Source organism: Epinephelus moara, chromosome 1 (assembly GCF_006386435.1).
Source record: "Epinephelus moara isolate mb chromosome 1, YSFRI_EMoa_1.0, whole genome shotgun sequence".
NCBI classification, from domain to species: domain Eukaryota; kingdom Metazoa; phylum Chordata; class Actinopteri; order Perciformes; family Serranidae; genus Epinephelus; species Epinephelus moara.
Genome location: NC_065506.1, coordinates 49,585,536 through 49,604,177, shown reverse-complemented (window position 1 = coordinate 49,604,177; position 18,642 = coordinate 49,585,536). Strand labels below are relative to the sequence as shown.

At 43.0% G+C, this 18,642-nt stretch overlaps 2 protein-coding genes across 2 annotated transcripts in view; one reads left to right on the top strand and one right to left on the bottom strand.

Moving 5' to 3' along the window:
• LOC126388474 (WD repeat-containing protein 88-like) overlaps window positions 1-4,303 on the top strand; it is a 9,290-nt gene extending 4,987 nt beyond the window's left edge. Inside the window, exons 5-11 of the mRNA XM_050041604.1 lie at window positions 844-982; window positions 1,065-1,194; window positions 1,997-2,181; window positions 2,855-2,937; window positions 3,429-3,497; window positions 3,938-4,036; window positions 4,173-4,303. Coding sequence (XP_049897561.1) covers window positions 844-982; window positions 1,065-1,194; window positions 1,997-2,181; window positions 2,855-2,937; window positions 3,429-3,497; window positions 3,938-4,036; window positions 4,173-4,298 — 831 coding nt within the window. The 3' untranslated portion in view covers window positions 4,299-4,303. The remainder of the gene's footprint in view (window positions 1-843; window positions 983-1,064; window positions 1,195-1,996; window positions 2,182-2,854; window positions 2,938-3,428; window positions 3,498-3,937; window positions 4,037-4,172) is intronic.
• Window positions 4,304-4,445: 142 nt separating this feature from the next.
• Window positions 4,446-18,642, bottom strand: part of wdr59 (WD repeat domain 59) — a 23,926-nt gene continuing 9,729 nt past the window's right edge. The window contains exons 10-26 of the mRNA XM_050054747.1: window positions 18,351-18,470; window positions 18,030-18,159; window positions 17,688-17,791; window positions 17,294-17,458; window positions 16,478-16,573; window positions 16,238-16,342; window positions 15,516-15,637; window positions 15,215-15,368; window positions 13,746-13,802; window positions 9,779-9,912; window positions 9,436-9,517; window positions 8,515-8,627; window positions 7,748-7,898; window positions 7,219-7,300; window positions 6,990-7,110; window positions 6,254-6,396; window positions 4,446-5,798 (exon numbers count right to left, since the gene is read on the bottom strand). Coding sequence (XP_049910704.1) covers window positions 5,563-5,798; window positions 6,254-6,396; window positions 6,990-7,110; window positions 7,219-7,300; window positions 7,748-7,898; window positions 8,515-8,627; window positions 9,436-9,517; window positions 9,779-9,912; window positions 13,746-13,802; window positions 15,215-15,368; window positions 15,516-15,637; window positions 16,238-16,342; window positions 16,478-16,573; window positions 17,294-17,458; window positions 17,688-17,791; window positions 18,030-18,159; window positions 18,351-18,470 — 2,115 coding nt within the window. The 3' untranslated portion in view covers window positions 4,446-5,562. The remainder of the gene's footprint in view (window positions 5,799-6,253; window positions 6,397-6,989; window positions 7,111-7,218; window positions 7,301-7,747; window positions 7,899-8,514; window positions 8,628-9,435; window positions 9,518-9,778; window positions 9,913-13,745; window positions 13,803-15,214; window positions 15,369-15,515; window positions 15,638-16,237; window positions 16,343-16,477; window positions 16,574-17,293; window positions 17,459-17,687; window positions 17,792-18,029; window positions 18,160-18,350; window positions 18,471-18,642) is intronic.

Below are 18,642 nucleotides of genomic sequence, written 5' to 3'. Positions count from 1 at the left end.
TACGACATCTATTGCACGTCTGTCCGTCCTGGAAGAGGGATCCCTCCTCAGTTGCTCTTCCTGAGGTTTCTACCGTTTTTTCCCCGTTAAAGGGTTTTTTTGGGGAGTTTTTCCTGATCAGCTGTGAGGGTCATAAGGACAGAGGGATGTCGTATGCTGTAAAGCCCTGTGAGGCAAATTGTGATTTGTGATATTGGGCTTTATAAATAAAAATTGATTGATTGATCGAGACAGCTTAGTATCATAATATGTTTGTGTGGCAGTATCGTATCGTCACACAGTGCTAAATATCATTTTTTATCATATAAATTATTAACATGAAAAAATACAAATTAAACTTAAGTTAGCTTACGGGAATAATGTAATCAAATGCTTTTGTCAGTTTACTACATACATGTTGCTGCTGCAAAAAAAAAGTCTGAAGTGATGAACAGACTGAAAACTTTCTTATTAGATAAAACAGATGTTGACAAAGTTTTCCTTTATAATCCTTTATAATAATTAATAATTTACAGTTAAAAAAGGTAATAAATCTCAATATATTTCATTGTAATACTCAGCATATCACAACATATTTAAAACCACTATAATATCGTATTGTGGATCCTCTGGTGATTTCCACCCCCAGACATTAAATGAAAGTGTCTCTGTGGCGTCTGTGTCTCTGATCTTCTTTTTTATGGGCTTCAGGATGAATCCATTAATGGATAAAATAATTGATAGATTATTAGCTAACAGAAATAAGTGCTGATAAGTTGCAGCCCTTTACTCTCGTCCTGACAGACTGATATATTGATGGAGACAGATATTAATATTGATTATAGTCTCTGTATTGTTGGACAGTGGAGGTGTAGGCAGGACGGCCTGCTGACCTCCTGCAGCTCATCGTCTGACGGCCGGCTGCTCGTCTGTGCTGCAGATCCACAGAACGTTGTCTCCATCAGTGACGCAGCGAGCGGACAGACGCTGCTCCGCCTCAGCGGTACGACAGCTCACACACTGTCTGTGTCAGTGACACTGTTCAGAGTCAGTGAGTGAAGGAGCGTTTGTTTCATCTGTCACAGATCACCACAGCACCACCATCACACGGTGTCGCTTCGACCCTCAGAGCCAGCGAGTGGCCACGGTGTCCGGAGACCGCCGCATCAAACTGTGGGACCTGCTGGCTCAGAAAACCACTCTGTCCATCAACAGGTGAGACATCACACCTGAGACACGTCAGCTGTTTCTGAAGTCTGCTTTTATTTTACTCAACATGACCTCACTGACCTCCAGCCCCTCATTTCTGTCTGTGATCCCGTGAGTCAGATCCTCAGATTGATCCCAGTCTCATGTCTGTCTGTTAACTATGGACCTACAACCAGCAGCTGTTAGCTTAGCTTAGCATAAAGACTGGAAACAGGGCGTCATCCATATTCTCCCTCCCCCATTTCCTGTCACTCTCCAGCTGTTCAATAATAAAAGCAAAAGCCCTAAAAATTAATATATAAAAAAAGAGGAAAAAACAAACATTTGGAAAACAGCTAGCTTAGCTTAGCATGTAGACTGGAAACAGCTAGCTTAGCTTAGCATAAAGACAGGAAACAGTGGGAAACAGCTAGCTTAGCTTAGCAATAAAGACAGGAAACAGTGGGAAACAGCTAGCTTAGCTTAGCATATAGACTGGAAACAGCTAGCTTAGCATAAAGACAGGAAACAGCTAGCTTAGCATAAAGACAGGAAACAGCTAGCTTAGCTTAGCATGTAGACGGGAAACAGCGGGAAACAGCTAGCTTAGCTTAGCATAAAGACAGGAAACAGTGGGAAACAGCTAGCTTAGCTTAGCATAAAGACAGGAAACAGCTAGCTTAGCTCTGTCCAAAGATAAAAGCAGCTCTTCTACAGCTCAGTGATTAAAATATGTTTGTTCTTCAAACAAACTGAAGTGTCGTTTTTGATCGTTTCTTCTTCTTCTGTCCTGTGTTGTTATCGTCCTGTCTCTATTTATGTCTCTCAGTAGCCATAGAAACAACGTCTCTGACTGCTGCTTCACCAACAACGGACACTTCCTGTGCACAGCATCATGGGATTTGAATTTAAAGCTGTGGGACCTGCATGCAGGAGGGTTTCGATCTCGCGGTGTAGCGACGCTGCAGGGAGGCCATGACGGCTGCGTGAGCTCCTGCAGCTTCTCTGCTGATGGTGAGTCCTCTGAGCGACGTCTCAACGGGGCGGGGATGGCGAGGCCTCTGAGTAATGCTTATTCTAGTATGTTTAGATCAATTTTTTTGTCCACCGGGATTCAGTATTTCTCCAACACAAGTCTTCTCTTAGCAGCATGTCGAGGTTTTGAGTTAGCAGAAAGACGCTTTATGTTACAGGTCCTAACACTTTCGTTGGACGTTTTCTGGAACATATTTAAAATATATAATCTGGTATCAACTGTAGTGAGAAAAGAGATGAATATCTGAGACTGTTATTTCAGTCAGTTGTATTTTATGTGTCTCAGTTGACTTTGTCTCAGAAGCCTGGAAAAGAAGATTTCTCTGAATGTTTTCGACAGTGAAGGTCTGGAGATTTGACTGTGAGATACTTTTAATGTTTTTTATCTGAAAATATATACAGAACTCTCTCTCTCTGGCTCATGTGACTTCATGGTGTCATGTAAAAGCATTCAGGCTTTGCAGGAAACAGAACTGAACGACTAATTATAAAACATTCAGTGACATTTTTCAGAGACTTATTGTCAGTGGAGTTCAGGTGTCATCAGTAACTGTCAGTGTGCAGTCAGGGGTGGAGGGCGTGTTTGGTTTGTTGAAGTCTGATTTTTTTTCTGCTTTGTTTAATAAAAACACTTCCTGTTGTGTGCCCACAGCCGACCTGCTGGTGTCTGGCTCCTATGACAGGACTGTTGCACTCTGGGATATGCCCTCCCTCTGCCAGACTCTCATCCTGAAGGTGACTAAACTCTGCTGCACACTTCACACATCCACACCCAGGGCTGCACCCGACCCAGGATTATGTCAGTCCAATCAGAGTCAGCTGTTTAATATTAATAATCAACAATTATTTTTTTCCTCCATATAAAGTCTGCACAGGGCTTAGCGATGTTCAGTGTGACAGCAGCATCATGCGATATAGTAAACAAGCTCACACCAGATATCAAACTAAAGAGACTGTCATATTAAATTGATGTGAGCTGCAAGATCACCACTTCTCAGCAGAAGAGAGAGGATGATGATGTTATCTCAGAAAGTTTCTCCTCCTCTGTGCCGCTGCATCGTGTCTGCAGCTGTAGAGTAGTGCGAAAGTCAAGAGCGCTCACTCTGCAGCAAAATCTGGGGACCAAAACAACTGCTCGACTTGAAGCGGAGCAGCCCTGTCAACAACAATCATTTATTGTGTTGTTTTTTAACGCTGGGTTCATGTTTCTGTTCTCTGTGTCACAGGGCCACAGTGATTGGGTGACTGATGTGTCAATCAGCTCTGACAGGAAGTTGGTGGCCTCTGCCTCCAAGGTACCGTATGATCACTGTCACGTTAAACTCAGCTGATCTGAATTAACCACTGGAAAGATTTTTAATAAAACCAGGATGTCTCTGCAGTAAAACAGACACCAATACTTTTGAAACTGATGCGACACAACCAGAGGACCCAGCAGGGGGTTCATTTACACACACACACACACACACACACACACTCACACTCACACAGTGTTATGATACAAAGCTGAACTGTGTGCATGATCTTCAGGATATTTTTATTCAGGTATTTTTAATTTTGTCTGTAAAGCAGCGTCTAACTTTAGTCAGTAGAGCGTGAAATAAATAAAGTTTATTATGATCATATGAGCTGTTGAGAAGCAGTGACATCACAGCTGAGTGTCTCCTATGTGTGTGTGTGTGTGTGTGTGTGTGTGTGTGTGTGTGTGTGTGTGTGTGTGTGTGTGTGTGTGCAGGACGGGACTGTGAGGTTGTGGAACATCGAGAACATGGAGGAGATCCCAGAGGTCATGAAGAAGAGGAGCACAGAGGGAACAGGAGTCCACATCCTGCAGGTGAAAAACCGTCGTTTACCGTCTGTTTTGGAAACGCTGCGTTAACTGTACGTCACTGTGATGTAATGAGACATGATGAGTCATTGTTGGCGTGATGTTGGCTGACGTCAGCGCTGACCTCAGTGTCTGCTTTCAGTGTGAGGAGTGTGGGAAACCGTTTCCAGTGTCCAGACTACAGACCTCCGAGCTGCTGACTCAGTGTGTCGTCTGTCGACTCAAATCACCCTCCAGGTACCGACCGCAGCCTCCGTCGCTCATGTGACTTCCTGTCCAGGAGGTCAGAGGTCAGCAGCTGGTAGGGACTCGACATCTTTCTGGTGGACACTTACTCAGGCTGTGATGATGATGACGATGATGATGATGATGATGATGACGTGGACATTTTAATAACCAGACTAACAGTCTGACATCCTGCTGCTGGAGGTTTTTAATCCCAGTTACAAAGTTCTTAGCAGTGTGAATAATGTTAATATTGTTACATGTTGTTAATAATAAAAGTGATCAGGTTGTCCTGAGGGTGGCGCTAAAGGTCATTAAAATGTAAAGCTTTCATTAGATGTTTCAGATTGATGTTTTGTATAAACGCCACTTTGACTGAATTCAAACAAACTTCTATTATTTTGCATGAACTACATTCATAAACTCTTCACACATTCTTCATTTCCTAACAGAGAATATTCAGAAAGTTCTTCTTCACATTAAAAAACAGTCGCGTGATCACGTCTCTATTCAGCCGTCACTCAGACAGAGACAGGAAGAAGCATAAATGTCTCGTCAACCAGCGCCATCAGGTCACATCCAGGGCTGCAGCCATGAGTTCTTTAATCGTTAGGAAATAGTTCTAAAACTATTCTGATCATTAATTAATCATTTTAGTCATTTTATAAAGTAAAAAAAAATCTAATTATTCTCTGATTAGCTGCTTTTCTTTGTTTTATGTGATATAAAAGTTAATATGTTTGAATTTGGACCTTTGAAGGGATCACTGCAGGCTCTGGGGAAATGTGACGGACATTTTTAACTATTTCCTAACATGTTATAGACCAGTGATGAATCCATTAACTGAGAAAAGAATCCTCAGATTAATCAATAGTTAGCTGCAGATCAAATCTCATCCATCACTCATCACTAACGTGTGATGGAACAGGGCACATAAGCTAAACCTCAGCAGTGATGACTTCCTGTCACCGTGACTGACAGGTGAGAGATCAGCTGTGCAGCGGCGTGGCTAACGATACACTTCCTGTCTGAGACACAGAAGTTACAGATCGTAGCTTTGACTGAAGAACATTTTGTCCTGTTAGACGAACGTGTCCAAAACACAAAGTTCATCCTCTGAATGAGCTTCATGATGAACACACAAAGTGTTGGACGGACTGACGTGGACATCAGCTGTTTCATGTTAAAGCCTGGTCACATGATGGAGCCGTTAAAGCTCTGTGCATCAGAGGTTCAGATCCGTCACGTCACACCACCCGTCTCTGAGGAGGAGCATTGGTTTTAGTCTGCAGAGCGTCTGTGTGACATCAGAAGGTGCTCTGCAGCAGACAGTGGCAGCCGCAGCCGGCCGGACACTCGTCCTGCCGACGGAACCAGTCCATCATGTGACTGGTGTGTCCTCCGTGACCACAGCTTAGGCAGAAGTTGGAGGAGCCTCGAACGGCCACGTGACAGATGGCGCACTGGAAGGTCAGACGCTTACAGACGGCACACTGAGTCCCACGAGCCTGACTGCGACAGTGACAGCAGTAAACACCAAACTCTGCAGAGAGACAGCAGAGTGTCAGCGTCAACAACAACACAGGGTCTTTATGAGAAAGATCAGATCAGCTGATCGATCTGCTGATAATCCAGACGTCTACATAAATACGTTTGTCAGATTTTTATTTGGCCTCAGTGCAGAAAGTATGAATTGGGCCTTAGCGAGCTAACAGTGCTAACAGAGCTAACAATGCTAACAGAGCTAACAGTGCTAACAGAGCTAACAGAGCTAACAGTGCTAACAGAGCTAACAGAGCTAACAGAGCTAACAGTGCTAACAGAGAATTCCTCTGTAAAAATTCTGACTTATCATTTGAAGATTATCAGAATAATTTTGTCTTATTTGACTTGTTTTGATCATTTCATAATAACTGAAGTGTCTGTAATAACGGTGTAATAATCATGGCGGTGGCTCAGCAGGTGTTGGTGAGGTGAAGGTGAAGAGAACAAACGTACCGATGCCTTTGTGAGGTTCAGGAGGACACGAGGCGAACTTCAGCACGTCGGCTCTTTTCTCCCTCAGACCCCAGCGGTACAAGATCTCACCGTAACACTTCTTGAAGTCATCAAACTGCAGCGTGTTGGCGGGGTCCAGCAGTCTGCAGGGGACAGGAAATGACATCACAGTAACAACACAAACCAGTCACACCAGTTCTCCCACTGCCCTCTGTATAGAAAGGCCCACGTCTTCACATAAACAGATGACAGATATTTCACTCTGTGTTTCGGCTTCTCGTCCACAAACACAAAACTTAGATTTTTGAAAACATCTTCTGAGCTGCAGATTTTTCTGAACTCTGGTCACTGAGTCTCAGAGTGGACGTGTAAAAAGGAGCATTTGGGAAACGATGACATCATCTCCTCAGATCACACATGCCCTTTGTTGCTTTGTGTAATGAGCACGCTCCAAAACCAACAACACTGGTGACCACTGTCACAGAAGAACGGAGGCGTCTGCTGCGCCCGGTGTTATTTGGTCCACTTCAGCATTCGCGGTTTAAAGTTTGCCAGAAATGACGGTTTGGATCTTTCTTCTCTGGTATTTGACGTATTGTTTACATCGCCTTTATCGCCACCTGCTGGCCTGGGGAGCATTAGGAGTCGTTTTTGTGTTCTAGTGTGGGCAGATTTATTTATTATCTCTTTTTAAAAACATTCATACTCATCTAGACGGGGCTTAAAGGTTCGTCACCTCTTGTTCATGTCATGCTGCTCTCGCTCTCGTTCCCGTGGATCGGTGTAGGCCTGGTTGCCATAGCGATAGTCATCAGGAGAGGACTCGCCCCACGGGTTGGCGTGCTCAGACTCTCTACCTGTAAACAAAAACAAAAACACCTGACCGGGCGGCAGAGAAATCTAAACTCCACACAGGGATGTGGTCACACAGCAGCCGGCCTGTGGGCGGCGCTGTGGAGTCTCACCTGTGTTCCAGGTGGTGGCAGTGATGGAGTCAGAGGTGCTGGAGCACGAGCCCGAGGTGACGGAGCTGGACGTGTAGCTAGGCTGAGACCACATCACACACATTATTACATCACTTCCTGTCTCCTGTCTGTTGTTCTTCATTTAAACATCATGTAGAGACAAAGTTCTGAAACTCAGTCATGTCTGTAGACCACAGCTAGGCTAACAGTTCCCCCTGCTTCCAGTCTTTGTGCTAAGCTAGGCTAACAGTTTCCCTCTGCTTCCAGTCTTTGTGCTAAGCTAGGCTAACAGATTCCACCTGCTTCCAGTCTTTGCGCTAAGCTAGGCTAACAGTTTCCCTCTGCTTCCAGTCTTTGCGTTAAGCTAGGCTAACAGTTTCCCTCTGCTTCCAGTCTTTGCGCTAAGCTAGGCTAACAGTTTCCCTCTGCTTCCAGTCTTTGTGCTAAGCTAGGCTAATCACGTTTCTGCTCTGGATGCTACGAGTTAACTTGTCTGACACAGACACTGATGTAAACAGAGAGGACTTACGTATCGTGAGTGGTGCGGCGGGAACATGGAGGAGCGTGACGGATGATGTCCGTACAGAGAGTAACTGTCGGGGGGCGGAGCCTGAGTTCTGAACACGCTGCACAGCATGGCCAGAGTCTGAACGTCACTCATGTGACTGTAGTGATCCAGACTGAAGGTTTGAACACACAGAAACAGGTTTCAGTTTGAGCTCCTCGTTCAGTCTCATTTAAGGTGAAACATCGACTTTGTTCGTCTGTATGAAACACGTTTTCTGTCCTGCTGCCTCTAAAATATTCTCTCTGTCCTGTGAAGGAGTGTTAAAGAGCCAGCTCCATTATTTTTGCGGCCGTTACATCACTGTAGCTTCCCAGTAGTGTTCCTCATGTATTTAAATTCAAACTTCAAAATTTTGATTGAAGTACATTTTAATGTTTTAAGAACGCTGCAGCTGATGAGGAACTTCCTGTTGAAGCTGCTGTCACGTCAGTGTACCAGAAGAACGATCAGCTGCACTCAGAGCTTCTGTTGAAAAGAACGTTTTGTCAAATGTTTAAAACACCAGTTGATCTCTGCACGCTGTTACATCTGTCCGTCAGTCAAGGGTTATTTTTCCCACCTGACGGACCATCTACACCGCCCAATCACTGGTCCCTCAGCGCTCTGTCACATGTTGATAACCTGTTGATTTCACATCGGTGATTCGTGTGGTGATGTCAGGATGTCAGAGATCAGCTGGTTGTGACTCTGATTAAAAACATGTGATCGGACTGAGTTCATAAACTCACAGAGTCTCCAGCAGGTGGCGTCCAAACGGGTGTCTGGCCCAGGGCGTCTCCGTGTCCGGGTCTGAGTCTGGACTCAGGTCCTGACTGGTCGCTGCAGACGCCAGCGCCCACACCTGAAAACACACACAGACATAAACACGTCACACACAAACACAGACTCTAACACAGGTCGGTGACCTTCACTATCAAAAGAGACAAAATAATCTGCCTGGAGCTGCAGAACATATTTGAGCCTCAGAATGATGCAGCAGTCTAAATACACACATCAACATTTGACCACAAGGTGGCACTATGCAGCAGGCTGTTTATGATTGGTACTTTAACTTTGCAGGGTTGGTGGGAACAGCAAACAGATGTGTCAGCGCACTGTTAAATTCTTTATTGTCCTCTGAGACTTTTTTTCAATCTAGAATCCATAGCTAGCTCAGCGAGGGAGCTCCAAGACAAGACTTAACTACTGAGGTGGTCGTCGACGGCAACAGGCTGTATGACACACACTTAGTGAAATGTAAAAACATTTTTTTAACTCAGTGAATAGGCCACAGCTTTTTACAATAGAGAATGTAAGAATCATTTAAGACCAACAGAAATGAAAAAAGATTAAAATGTTAAAAACAGCCGATAATAATTTCTATATCACTTCTTGCCAAAGCCACATGGAGCCAGTGGAGAGGTGTGACAGAGCCTCATGAGGCCCTGGAGCCACAGGCTGCCGACCCTGCTCTCATACCAACACTGATCATAAAACAGCAGCAGCACAGAGAACATTCAGAGGATTCACACTCAACATTCACTGAGCTGGAAAAAAAGGAAATTATTTAATTTACTTTGAGTGAATTCTCATGTTTCTCATCCTCAAACTCAAATATCTTTTTAGTTTTCTTTATTTCATTCAGAGGAAATAAAAGATAAAATGGTAACCTTCGCCACGTCTCTGCGTCCGACTGTGAGCGACGCCGCTGCGTTCTTCTGACACGTTTCCTGGATGTCGTTCATGTTCAGACTGAGGGACAGAAAACACCTGCAGATATTAACTGAAATACACATAAATACTAAACAAACGTTAATGAGTGTCAAATATGACTGAAGACAAAACATCTGATGAGTATTTTCTCCGTTAATAAAAGAATCATTTTGGCCAGAAAACTGTCAGAAAACAATAAACATGACTGTTAATTTTTTCGACTTAATCTCCAGAACCAGTCGATCGATTAATGGACTGATTGTCTCGGCTGGTTTACGTCAGAGTGTTTGTGTGTCTCACATGTAGCTCTCTCCCAGAGCTTTGTGGACGGGCAGCAGACAGGAGATCTCCTGGATGATCACTTTCCCCGCCAGCTTGATGGGACGGTTGCCGTAGTCAGTCCCCTCTCGCTTCGTCTTAAACCGGCGGGATTTCTGACAGACAGACAGACAGACAGACAGACAGGAGGAGGAGGGAGACAGCAGGCCGAGTGGAGACAGAGGACCACCTGATTAAAAGTGGTCTGGATGATAAATTACTGCAGGAGAGAGTTCACACTGCGAGACGCCGACTGAAGCTGGACCGAGCAGAGAATCAGTTTCTGTGAGCAGCTGTAACTCTGAGGGGACGAGAAACAGTTAAACAGAGACTGGATGAATCGTAACAAGATGATGACGGTTCATCCTCAGGGGACCATAAATGTCCTCAGTTCATTAAATTTGAGTTCAGTGGTTAAATTATTTTGCTGGTTGTCTCTCAGCAACTGTCCGTCTGTTTAACCCTTTAACACCTGAACAAACTGACTCCATTTCTTTTAAAAACATGGGAAGAAGGCAACCGGCAGCCAAAAAAGAAATCACCCAAAAAATAAGTAAAAACAAGAAATACTTAATACTTATTAGAAATATAGTTTTCCCTCCTCCCAACTTCTTTTTTCTCTAGTTTTTTAAAATATATTTTTTTTAAGTTTTTATGTTTATTTATTTATTTATTTTTTGCAAAGTGTGGGACATTTCTTACCAAGTTGCTTGTTGCCTTTTTCCCATGTTGTTGAAAGAAATGGCGTCAGTGTGCTCACAGTTCAGAGGGTTAAATACCTGTGAAGGCGTCTGAAAGCTGCACACGGAGATGTGATGTCACTCTGGTTTCAAAGGGAAGACAGAGTTGTTACTCCAGGAGGTCAACAGCTGCTCATCAGAGGTTTAAACACTCGTTCATTCGTCCTTGACTGACACTGCAGAGGAGCTGAGTGGGATCTGACCGCTGCAGGTCTGAATCACTGAATCAACTGTTGATGGTTCGACGGTGACAAAGTGTGGTCAGCACTTTTTCTCTGAGCTCGCAGTGTGAACACACGGTTAGTTCTCAGTTCATTAACAAACTCAAATTACCTCCAGAAATGTTTCAAATTAAGTTTAAACACACAGATAAGAGTTCTGGTCTGAAGACAGAAACTTACCTGCTGCTGTTAGACGTTAGTGAACATTAAAGCTTCAGACAGATGGAGAGCAGACAGGAAGTCAAGCTTAGTGGCTCTTGATTTGAATTGAGCTAACGATGCTAATCACCATGCTACAGTTTTTGTCTCCTGTGGAAACCACATGGGCTAAAGCTAAGCTAACAGTGACTAATAATGCTAATAATGCTAATAATGCTAATCAGCCTGCTAACGTTAGAGGATAAATACTCTGAGCTGAGTGTTGCTGCTGGAGAACGACAGGAAACACTGACGTTAATCAAACTAAAGTTAACGTGAGATAAATGTTTCTGTGATGAGAGACTCGTCAGTATGTGACAGCATGGATGTTGATGTCAGCATGTGGTTAGCTTAGCTTAGCATAAAGACTGGGAGCAGTTAGCTGTGAAAAAATATTTCTTGTTGAAGCTTCAATATATTTCCTTGGACTGTCCGATTATTTCTTGAAGACTTAAAAGAATTTGTCTCCCTCAAAATGACGTTTGTATATAAATGACTCGCCCTCACTGGGTGTGGTTACATGATGGCTTCTCATTCAGAATTAAATAAATCTGAATGAAATCATCATGAATTAAAGTGTTTCCAGGTAGTTTACATGAGAAATATTCATTCCGAATGAGGGTTTACACGGAGATCAGTTTAATCGCTTTTATTCGGGTCCGCGCAAGGTTTGGGGCAGGGAAGGTTTCTGATTGGATAGGGGGCGGGGCGGATGTTATGTGTTTACGTTTACCGGAAGAAAACACTGTAGTCCTCGCTCTGGATAACAAGATGCTTGACGACGCCGTTCTTAGTGCCTTTTTCGGGCTTGTTTTGCTTATATTCTTGAAGCAGCAGTACGACAACAACCTTGTTCTGCTAATGCTTCGTCTGTTGAGGAGGAGAAGGGAGGTAGAAGGTCGAAGAAGGGAGATAGAAGACCGTGCTGTGGCGAATGGAAACCGGTGAGTGCAACGAGTCCGACTGCTCTATCTCAGCCCGTTGCTATGCGCGCTATATACGTCATCGCGCCAGAAGGGCAAGGAAACGAGCATGCGCAGAAAGACCGGAATGAACTTAAAGAGGAATGAGTGTATACAAGTGTGAGAAATTCTTTCATTGGGAATTAGAAACGGAATATTCCAGCCCCTTACATCGGATTGAATTTTCAATCGCACTGGCCATTTTCATTCTGAATTAGGTGTTTACAAGATCACTGTTAATAGGAATGAACTTTCATTCTGAATGAAAAGGGAATTAAACTGTCCATGTAAACACACTCATTGTGGTCGTCTCTCACGCCTCCACCATGAACAAAGGATTCAAAAACTACTGAGATGTTACTTTACAAACTGAAGTGAACGGGGTTGACGTTTAACACCAGCAGAACTACCCCACCACACACACACACACATACACACACATGCACACACTCACACTCACACTCACACTCACACACATGCATGCATTTTCACTTAAACATACAACCATGACTCCAGAAAAGTTAAAGACACTGTGTAAAACATGAAAATAAAAAACAGAATTAATTAAAATATCTTTGGACAGCATTACACTGATTAAAGTCAAAACAGATTTACACATCATTTTATTCTGTTTTTGTTTTATGGTGCGTTCGTTTTGTACTCGGAGGTCGGAAATTCCCAGTTCCCAGTCGGAAGTTTAAACTCAAACGCACCCTGAGATCGGATTTCCAACTCTGAAACTCGGAGCAACCGCATCAACCCAGACTTACGAATTCAAGATGGCTGCCGGTCACATACACAGTGAGTAAACACTCTGCTGAACTGTTTATAGCAATTTTATCTTATTTGTTTTACATCAGGTCAGCCTCATCTGCGCCGTTCATCAGTTGGAGTGTATGATGGTTTTGAAGCTGTCTATACTCCCAAAGTGTGAGGGCAACAAAGGCTTTCTTGCGGGCGTCCATGTTTTTTTCCGACTTGTCCACCGTTGTCAACTAGAACGCAAAAACTGTTGTCAACTCGGAGGTGACGTCATTCCCACTACCGACCTCAGACCTCCGAGTACAAAACGAACGCAACATTAAACCACGTCCTGACTTTTATGGAGTCAGGGTTTAATTATTTAAAGCACTTCTGTATGAAGAGTCTCACACACAGGTGAGTCGTGCACCTGGATGAGCACGAGTGTTTGAATCACGCTCCGTGAAACACACACGCAGAGTTCCAGTGTTTTAAACAGAAATAAATAACACAGGGATGTTTCTTTAAAAATCTAATCACATCATCAGTTTGACATTTTCAACACTAACTCAAACTTTCCAGCTGCGCCCTTCAGTCGATCTCAATTATGATTTTATTTATTCTTACATCTTTTATTGGTTTTAATTCCCATATGTTATTTATTTATTGTCCTCTTTTCTTTTAATTTAATTACATTTTATTTTTACTTTTTTACTGGTTTTAATTCACGTCCTATTAATAAATACCTGTTGGCTGCTGATCTGTTATTTTAATTTCTATTTGTGTTTCTTTATGTTTTCTCTCAGGTGTTTTATTTCTGTGTCGTCTGATGTTTTATTTTAACTCCACCCACACAGTGTTTGAGTCGCAGCTCAGCGCCGTCTGTGCAGCGGAATAAAATGTGCTTCATAAATAAAGTTTTATTTGCTGTTCAGATGCAGAACACATGATGTCAGTCCGTTAGTGGTGCAGCTCTCAGTCTGCGTTAGCCAATCAGTGACATGCAGAGCAGCGTTAGAGTCAGAACCGCTGTGGCGATGGAGGGACAGATGAGAGGAAAGAGGGATGGATGGACAGAGAGCAGTACCGGCCAATCACGGAGGGTTTGTACAGACCAGCGGCGGGAGGCAGAGATTGGGAGCTTCTGATTGGAGGAGAATAGGAAGGAGGAGGGGCCCACAGCAGCATGGGGGCAGGTGATTGGACGGAGAAAAAACAACAACACAGGAAGAAAATAAAAAATAAAAACCAGAGGCCCATCAGGGAGACAGAGACGAGACGATGACATCATCGATCACATGACAGCAGAGTCAGGTGTTGTTGATCCATGTCAGTAACTCTGGCAGAGCTCCACATTCCCAGTGCCTCTGAACTACCCATCAGCTGGCTGTGTTTGCTGAGAAAGTGGACAGTGAAGGAGGCGGAGCTTCACGTGACGAGGTCATGAGCGGCGACCTCTCATCATTCAGTTTGTATGGAAGCTTATTAATGACAAACGTACAGACGGCGAGCAAAGTCGACCAGTGATCTTTCTGTGACATCGTGTTTGAAACTGAATTCAGACATTAAAGAGTTAAACTTAGTGATAAAATGAATTTAAAATGTTTAATAATAAACCAACAGAAAATTAGTCTTAAAAGTGTTTTATTATAAAATGGAAGGAGCTGCGTCGGGTCTGTGAACTCACTACAGGCTTTTTATTGTATTCTATAATCAGAATAAAATGTATTGCTGCAAAAGGTTTCGCGTTCAAGGTTGTGTGTGTGTGTGTGTGTGTGTGTGTGTGTGGTGCAAAATAATAATAATAATAATAATAATAATAAACTACTGTAAAAGTCAAAAACATAAATATAAAAAGAAAAATGACAATAAAAATATGAAATAGATTCTGTAAACACACTGAAATACTTGGTACAAAAATAATGATCTTTCAAAAACAATTTATCAATAATGAAATTAGTTCTTTGTTCGAGCCCCGACTGTTGAACTAGTGTTCACACACAAACTGATGTGAGGTCAGATTTGATTTGTTCTCTGTAGTTTTGGCTTCAATGAACTTCCACACAGTTTCTACAGAGACGTCTCCAGAGCAGAGAAAGTGTTAATGAGAAACACTGAGTGTGTGCACACCGACCAACACAGACTCTGGTGCCTGTTAATGAATGGAGGACAAAAATGACTCAAGTATCAGTAAATAAATACAGACACAAAAAATAAATAAAAATAAATAAATGCAGAAACCAAAAAAGAAATAATTAATAATAATTAAATGTTAATGTTATGTTTTGTCTATGTGTTAATCAGGTGAGGGTTCTTTACCACTGCATTTATTTCTTTAGGTGCTGATTTCAACATTTATTCTTTTATTTATTTCTGTTGTTATTTATTGACGTGACGTTTCATCATTTTCTGTATTTATTTATTCATCAGTTCATTGATACTTATGTTATTTTTCATCCTCCATATTAATCCAGTCAGATGTCAACAAAGTCACCTGAACATTTCTGCTGCAAAACTTTACACATCAGTGTGTGTGTGTGTGTGTGTGTGTCTCACCCGTTCTTTATAGTAGAAGGAGGAGATGGACACAGTGTCTTTGTCGGAGCGAGTCGGGCTGCCGCTGTACAGACGCAGAGTGCTCTGAGACTCTGTGCGCATCTTCATCGGAGTCAACACTCCGCTGTGATAGGCCGACAGAGCTGACAGCGACCTGAACACACACACACACACACACACACACAAATGGGTCCAGATGTGTTGCAGCTGAAGACAAACACTTACGTTCATGAGTATTAAAAACACAAACACTGCGTGTGTGTGTGTGTGTGTGTGTGTGTGTAAAGGGGTGTGTTCTAACCTGGGGGTGGGCTCAGTGGGCGGGACAGAGCGGTGCATTGTGATTGGTCGGGTGAAGTAAACCAAACAGCCGGTGCCACAGAAACGAGCGCCGGAGGTCCGAGGGAACGGGATATTAGCGTCCTGGGGAACAAAGAAGAAGCAGAGAGACGGAGCTGTTTGTGTCCTTTAATGATTCATTAATCAGGATTCACACGGTCCTGGAAAACCTGGGAAAGTCCTGGAATTAGTCAAAATCCTTTAATGTTTTATGAAGTCCTGGAATTTTTGGTGTGTGTAATGAAATAGTTACAGTAATGTTCCGTGGATAATCTTCCAGGTGACGTAACATAAGGGCGAATTTATTCTCTGATGTGTCGATGAACGTTTTGTTTAGCATCACGTGTGTTTCATTATTTCCTCCCTGGGTCCGTCTCCTTCCTGTTTGCCTGCTTGCTGAAATTATGAATAGTGTGAATCTGATGTGTTTAAAAACAGCGGGCTAATGGGGCAGTGAAAAAAAATCTTAATCATGGGTCCTGGAAAAGTCCTGGAAAAGTATTGAAATGTTGCTCATGAACATGTGTGAACCTGATTAATGGAAGATATTCTGGAAGATGTTCATCACAGCTTCTTCCATCAAACATGATTTTATTCATGCTGCTGCTGCTGTGTTGTGTTTCGTCTGTTTGCTGTGAAGATCCTCAGAGTTTCCTGCAGCAGGAGAGACTGAACGTTTGTTACCTGATAGGATCCGTACGTGTTGGTGACCCGAGGAAACGCCTGCAGGGCCGGAGTGACCGGGTTGGACAGGACGAAGGGGCCCGAGGCCGGACCGTCCTCCTGCGTCTGACAGAGGAAACACGTCATCAAGATTAAACTGATGATCTGCTACACACTCTGACACCAGCTGTGTGTGTGTGTGTGTGTGTGTGTGTGTGTGTGTGTGTGTGTGTGTGTGCGTGTGTGTGTGTGCGTCTTCACCATGTCTGACTCCAGACAGGACACCAGCTGTCGGACACACGGCTCCAGACAGTTCTGGTTCCTCTTCACCTTCTGCAGCGACGTGTCGGTCAGAATCTGAACAACACACAGAGTCTCATCATCATCATTATCATTATCATCATCCTCATCCTCATCCTCACAAACATGTTTTATTCTTGGAAAACAAAAAACAGGAACAAGTTTTAAATGTTTAAATCAAAAGTAAAATTTACTTTAACAAAAGAGTGTGCTGTGGTGCGTTTAGGACGTCTGTAAATATTAGCTCTTGGTCTGTTTTTAGATTTTATTTTTACAGCAACAAAAAGATCTCTTCGTGTCATATTGTGTCTGTTTATATTGAATATTTAACAAAAAAAGGTCAACTCAAATTACACAGAGGGGCACTGTTACTTCTAGTTCATTATTATTTTGAAGATTTTCACATTTTAAAGAAATTATTGTCTTTCAGTAATAAGCTGACCAACCTGTCGTTCAGCAGCAGAAACTGCCTAAATAAAAAATAAGTAAATGACCTGCTGAATTAATATGCCATTAAATATATTGAATAAATAAAGCAAATTAAGCAGTAACTGGTATAACTTAATATTTCTCTGTTAGTTTCCATCTTTATTTACTTTTCTATTTCATTTTTATTGATTTTTAAATGGTTTTTTTTTGCTTTTAGAAAAAAATGTTTAAATCTATTTATTGATGTTTAAATATCTGTATTTAGTCTTTCTTTATCATCTTTTTTTTGGGCAGCTTCCTTCTGCCATAATTTTTTGTGTGCCATGGTGCGTTCAGGGGCGATGGTACCTTCTGGATCTTGGTCTTGGTGGCGGAGGGGATGGTCGTCGGGGAGACGAACTGGAAGGTGGGCGCGGCGTTGTTTGGATACTGGGCGGGGAACTTGACCACCAGATGAACCTGATGGCTGCCGAAGTGAGCCGACACCACGCAGCTGCGGTTCAACGCGTCCATCTGCACAAAACAGCACAGCTCACAGTCTGATGTCACTGAACACACCGTGGTCATGGAATTATATTCAGTTAAATAAAGTTTTCCTTCTGAAGTGATTTACAGGCGATTATAAAACCAGAGTCAGAGATGATAATAAGAGGTTTTGAGAACAGGAAGTTGCCGCGGAAAAAGAGACAGAAGAAGAAGAAGCTGCAGATCAGCCTGATGATCATAGATGTTCCAGTCTCACCTCCACGTTCACGTTTCTGATCTGCAGGTTGACCAGAGAGAACTCCTGCTGCAGAGTCTGAGGGACACCTGAACCTGCCGCCGAGCTCAGAGCGCCGTCCTGATCTGAGGGACGACAGGACAGACGACAGGATGGAGGGAGGACAGAAACAACCACACTCACAGTAAGAGGACAACATAATGTCTTTACGCTGTGCTGTTGCCAGCGTACTCAGATGTGATTTTGACAGTTTCGGTCAAAATAATAATTACAGTTATTAATCACAGTTGATCAGTTTTATGGGAAGTCGTTCAGTCTGCAGAGTTTCACGTCTTCAGATCTCTGACTCAAGGTTTTTCTCACCCTGCAGGTTTTCAGCAGCGACGCCGACGCCGTGTTGACTGTCAGGCTCCTGAGACGACAGAGACTTCTCCGACTCCACGGTGAGAGACATCCCCTCCATCAGGTCCTCCACCAAGTCACTGACACACAGCTGCACAACAACAACAACAACAACAATGACACACAGTCTGAAAATATAATTAAAATATCAAAAAATATTATCAAAATGTCCAAAAACTGATAAAAAGTCTGAAAAATATTCCGCCTGAAAAAACATTATTCAAATGTCCAGAACAAAAGTTGATGACATGTCCTCATGTCTCTGTGCGGCTGCACACTGACCTTCTGCAGCTGAGGATCCACCCTCCATATCCTCAGAGTCTGATCTCTGGACCATGTGACCAGCTGGTAATCCTTCGAGCCTGAAACAAACAAACACAGTAAACAACAACAAACAGCTGATTTTCCCCAGGAGAGGAAAAAAAAACATCTTTCAGAAACTTTGTTTTCTGAAATGGTCAAGCTCCATCATATCTTAGTGAGCTCATAGTGCCATATTATCCCACCAGAACACTGCGCTCTGAGAACACAGGGTTACTCGTGGTCCCTAAAGTCTCCAAAAGTAGATCAGGAG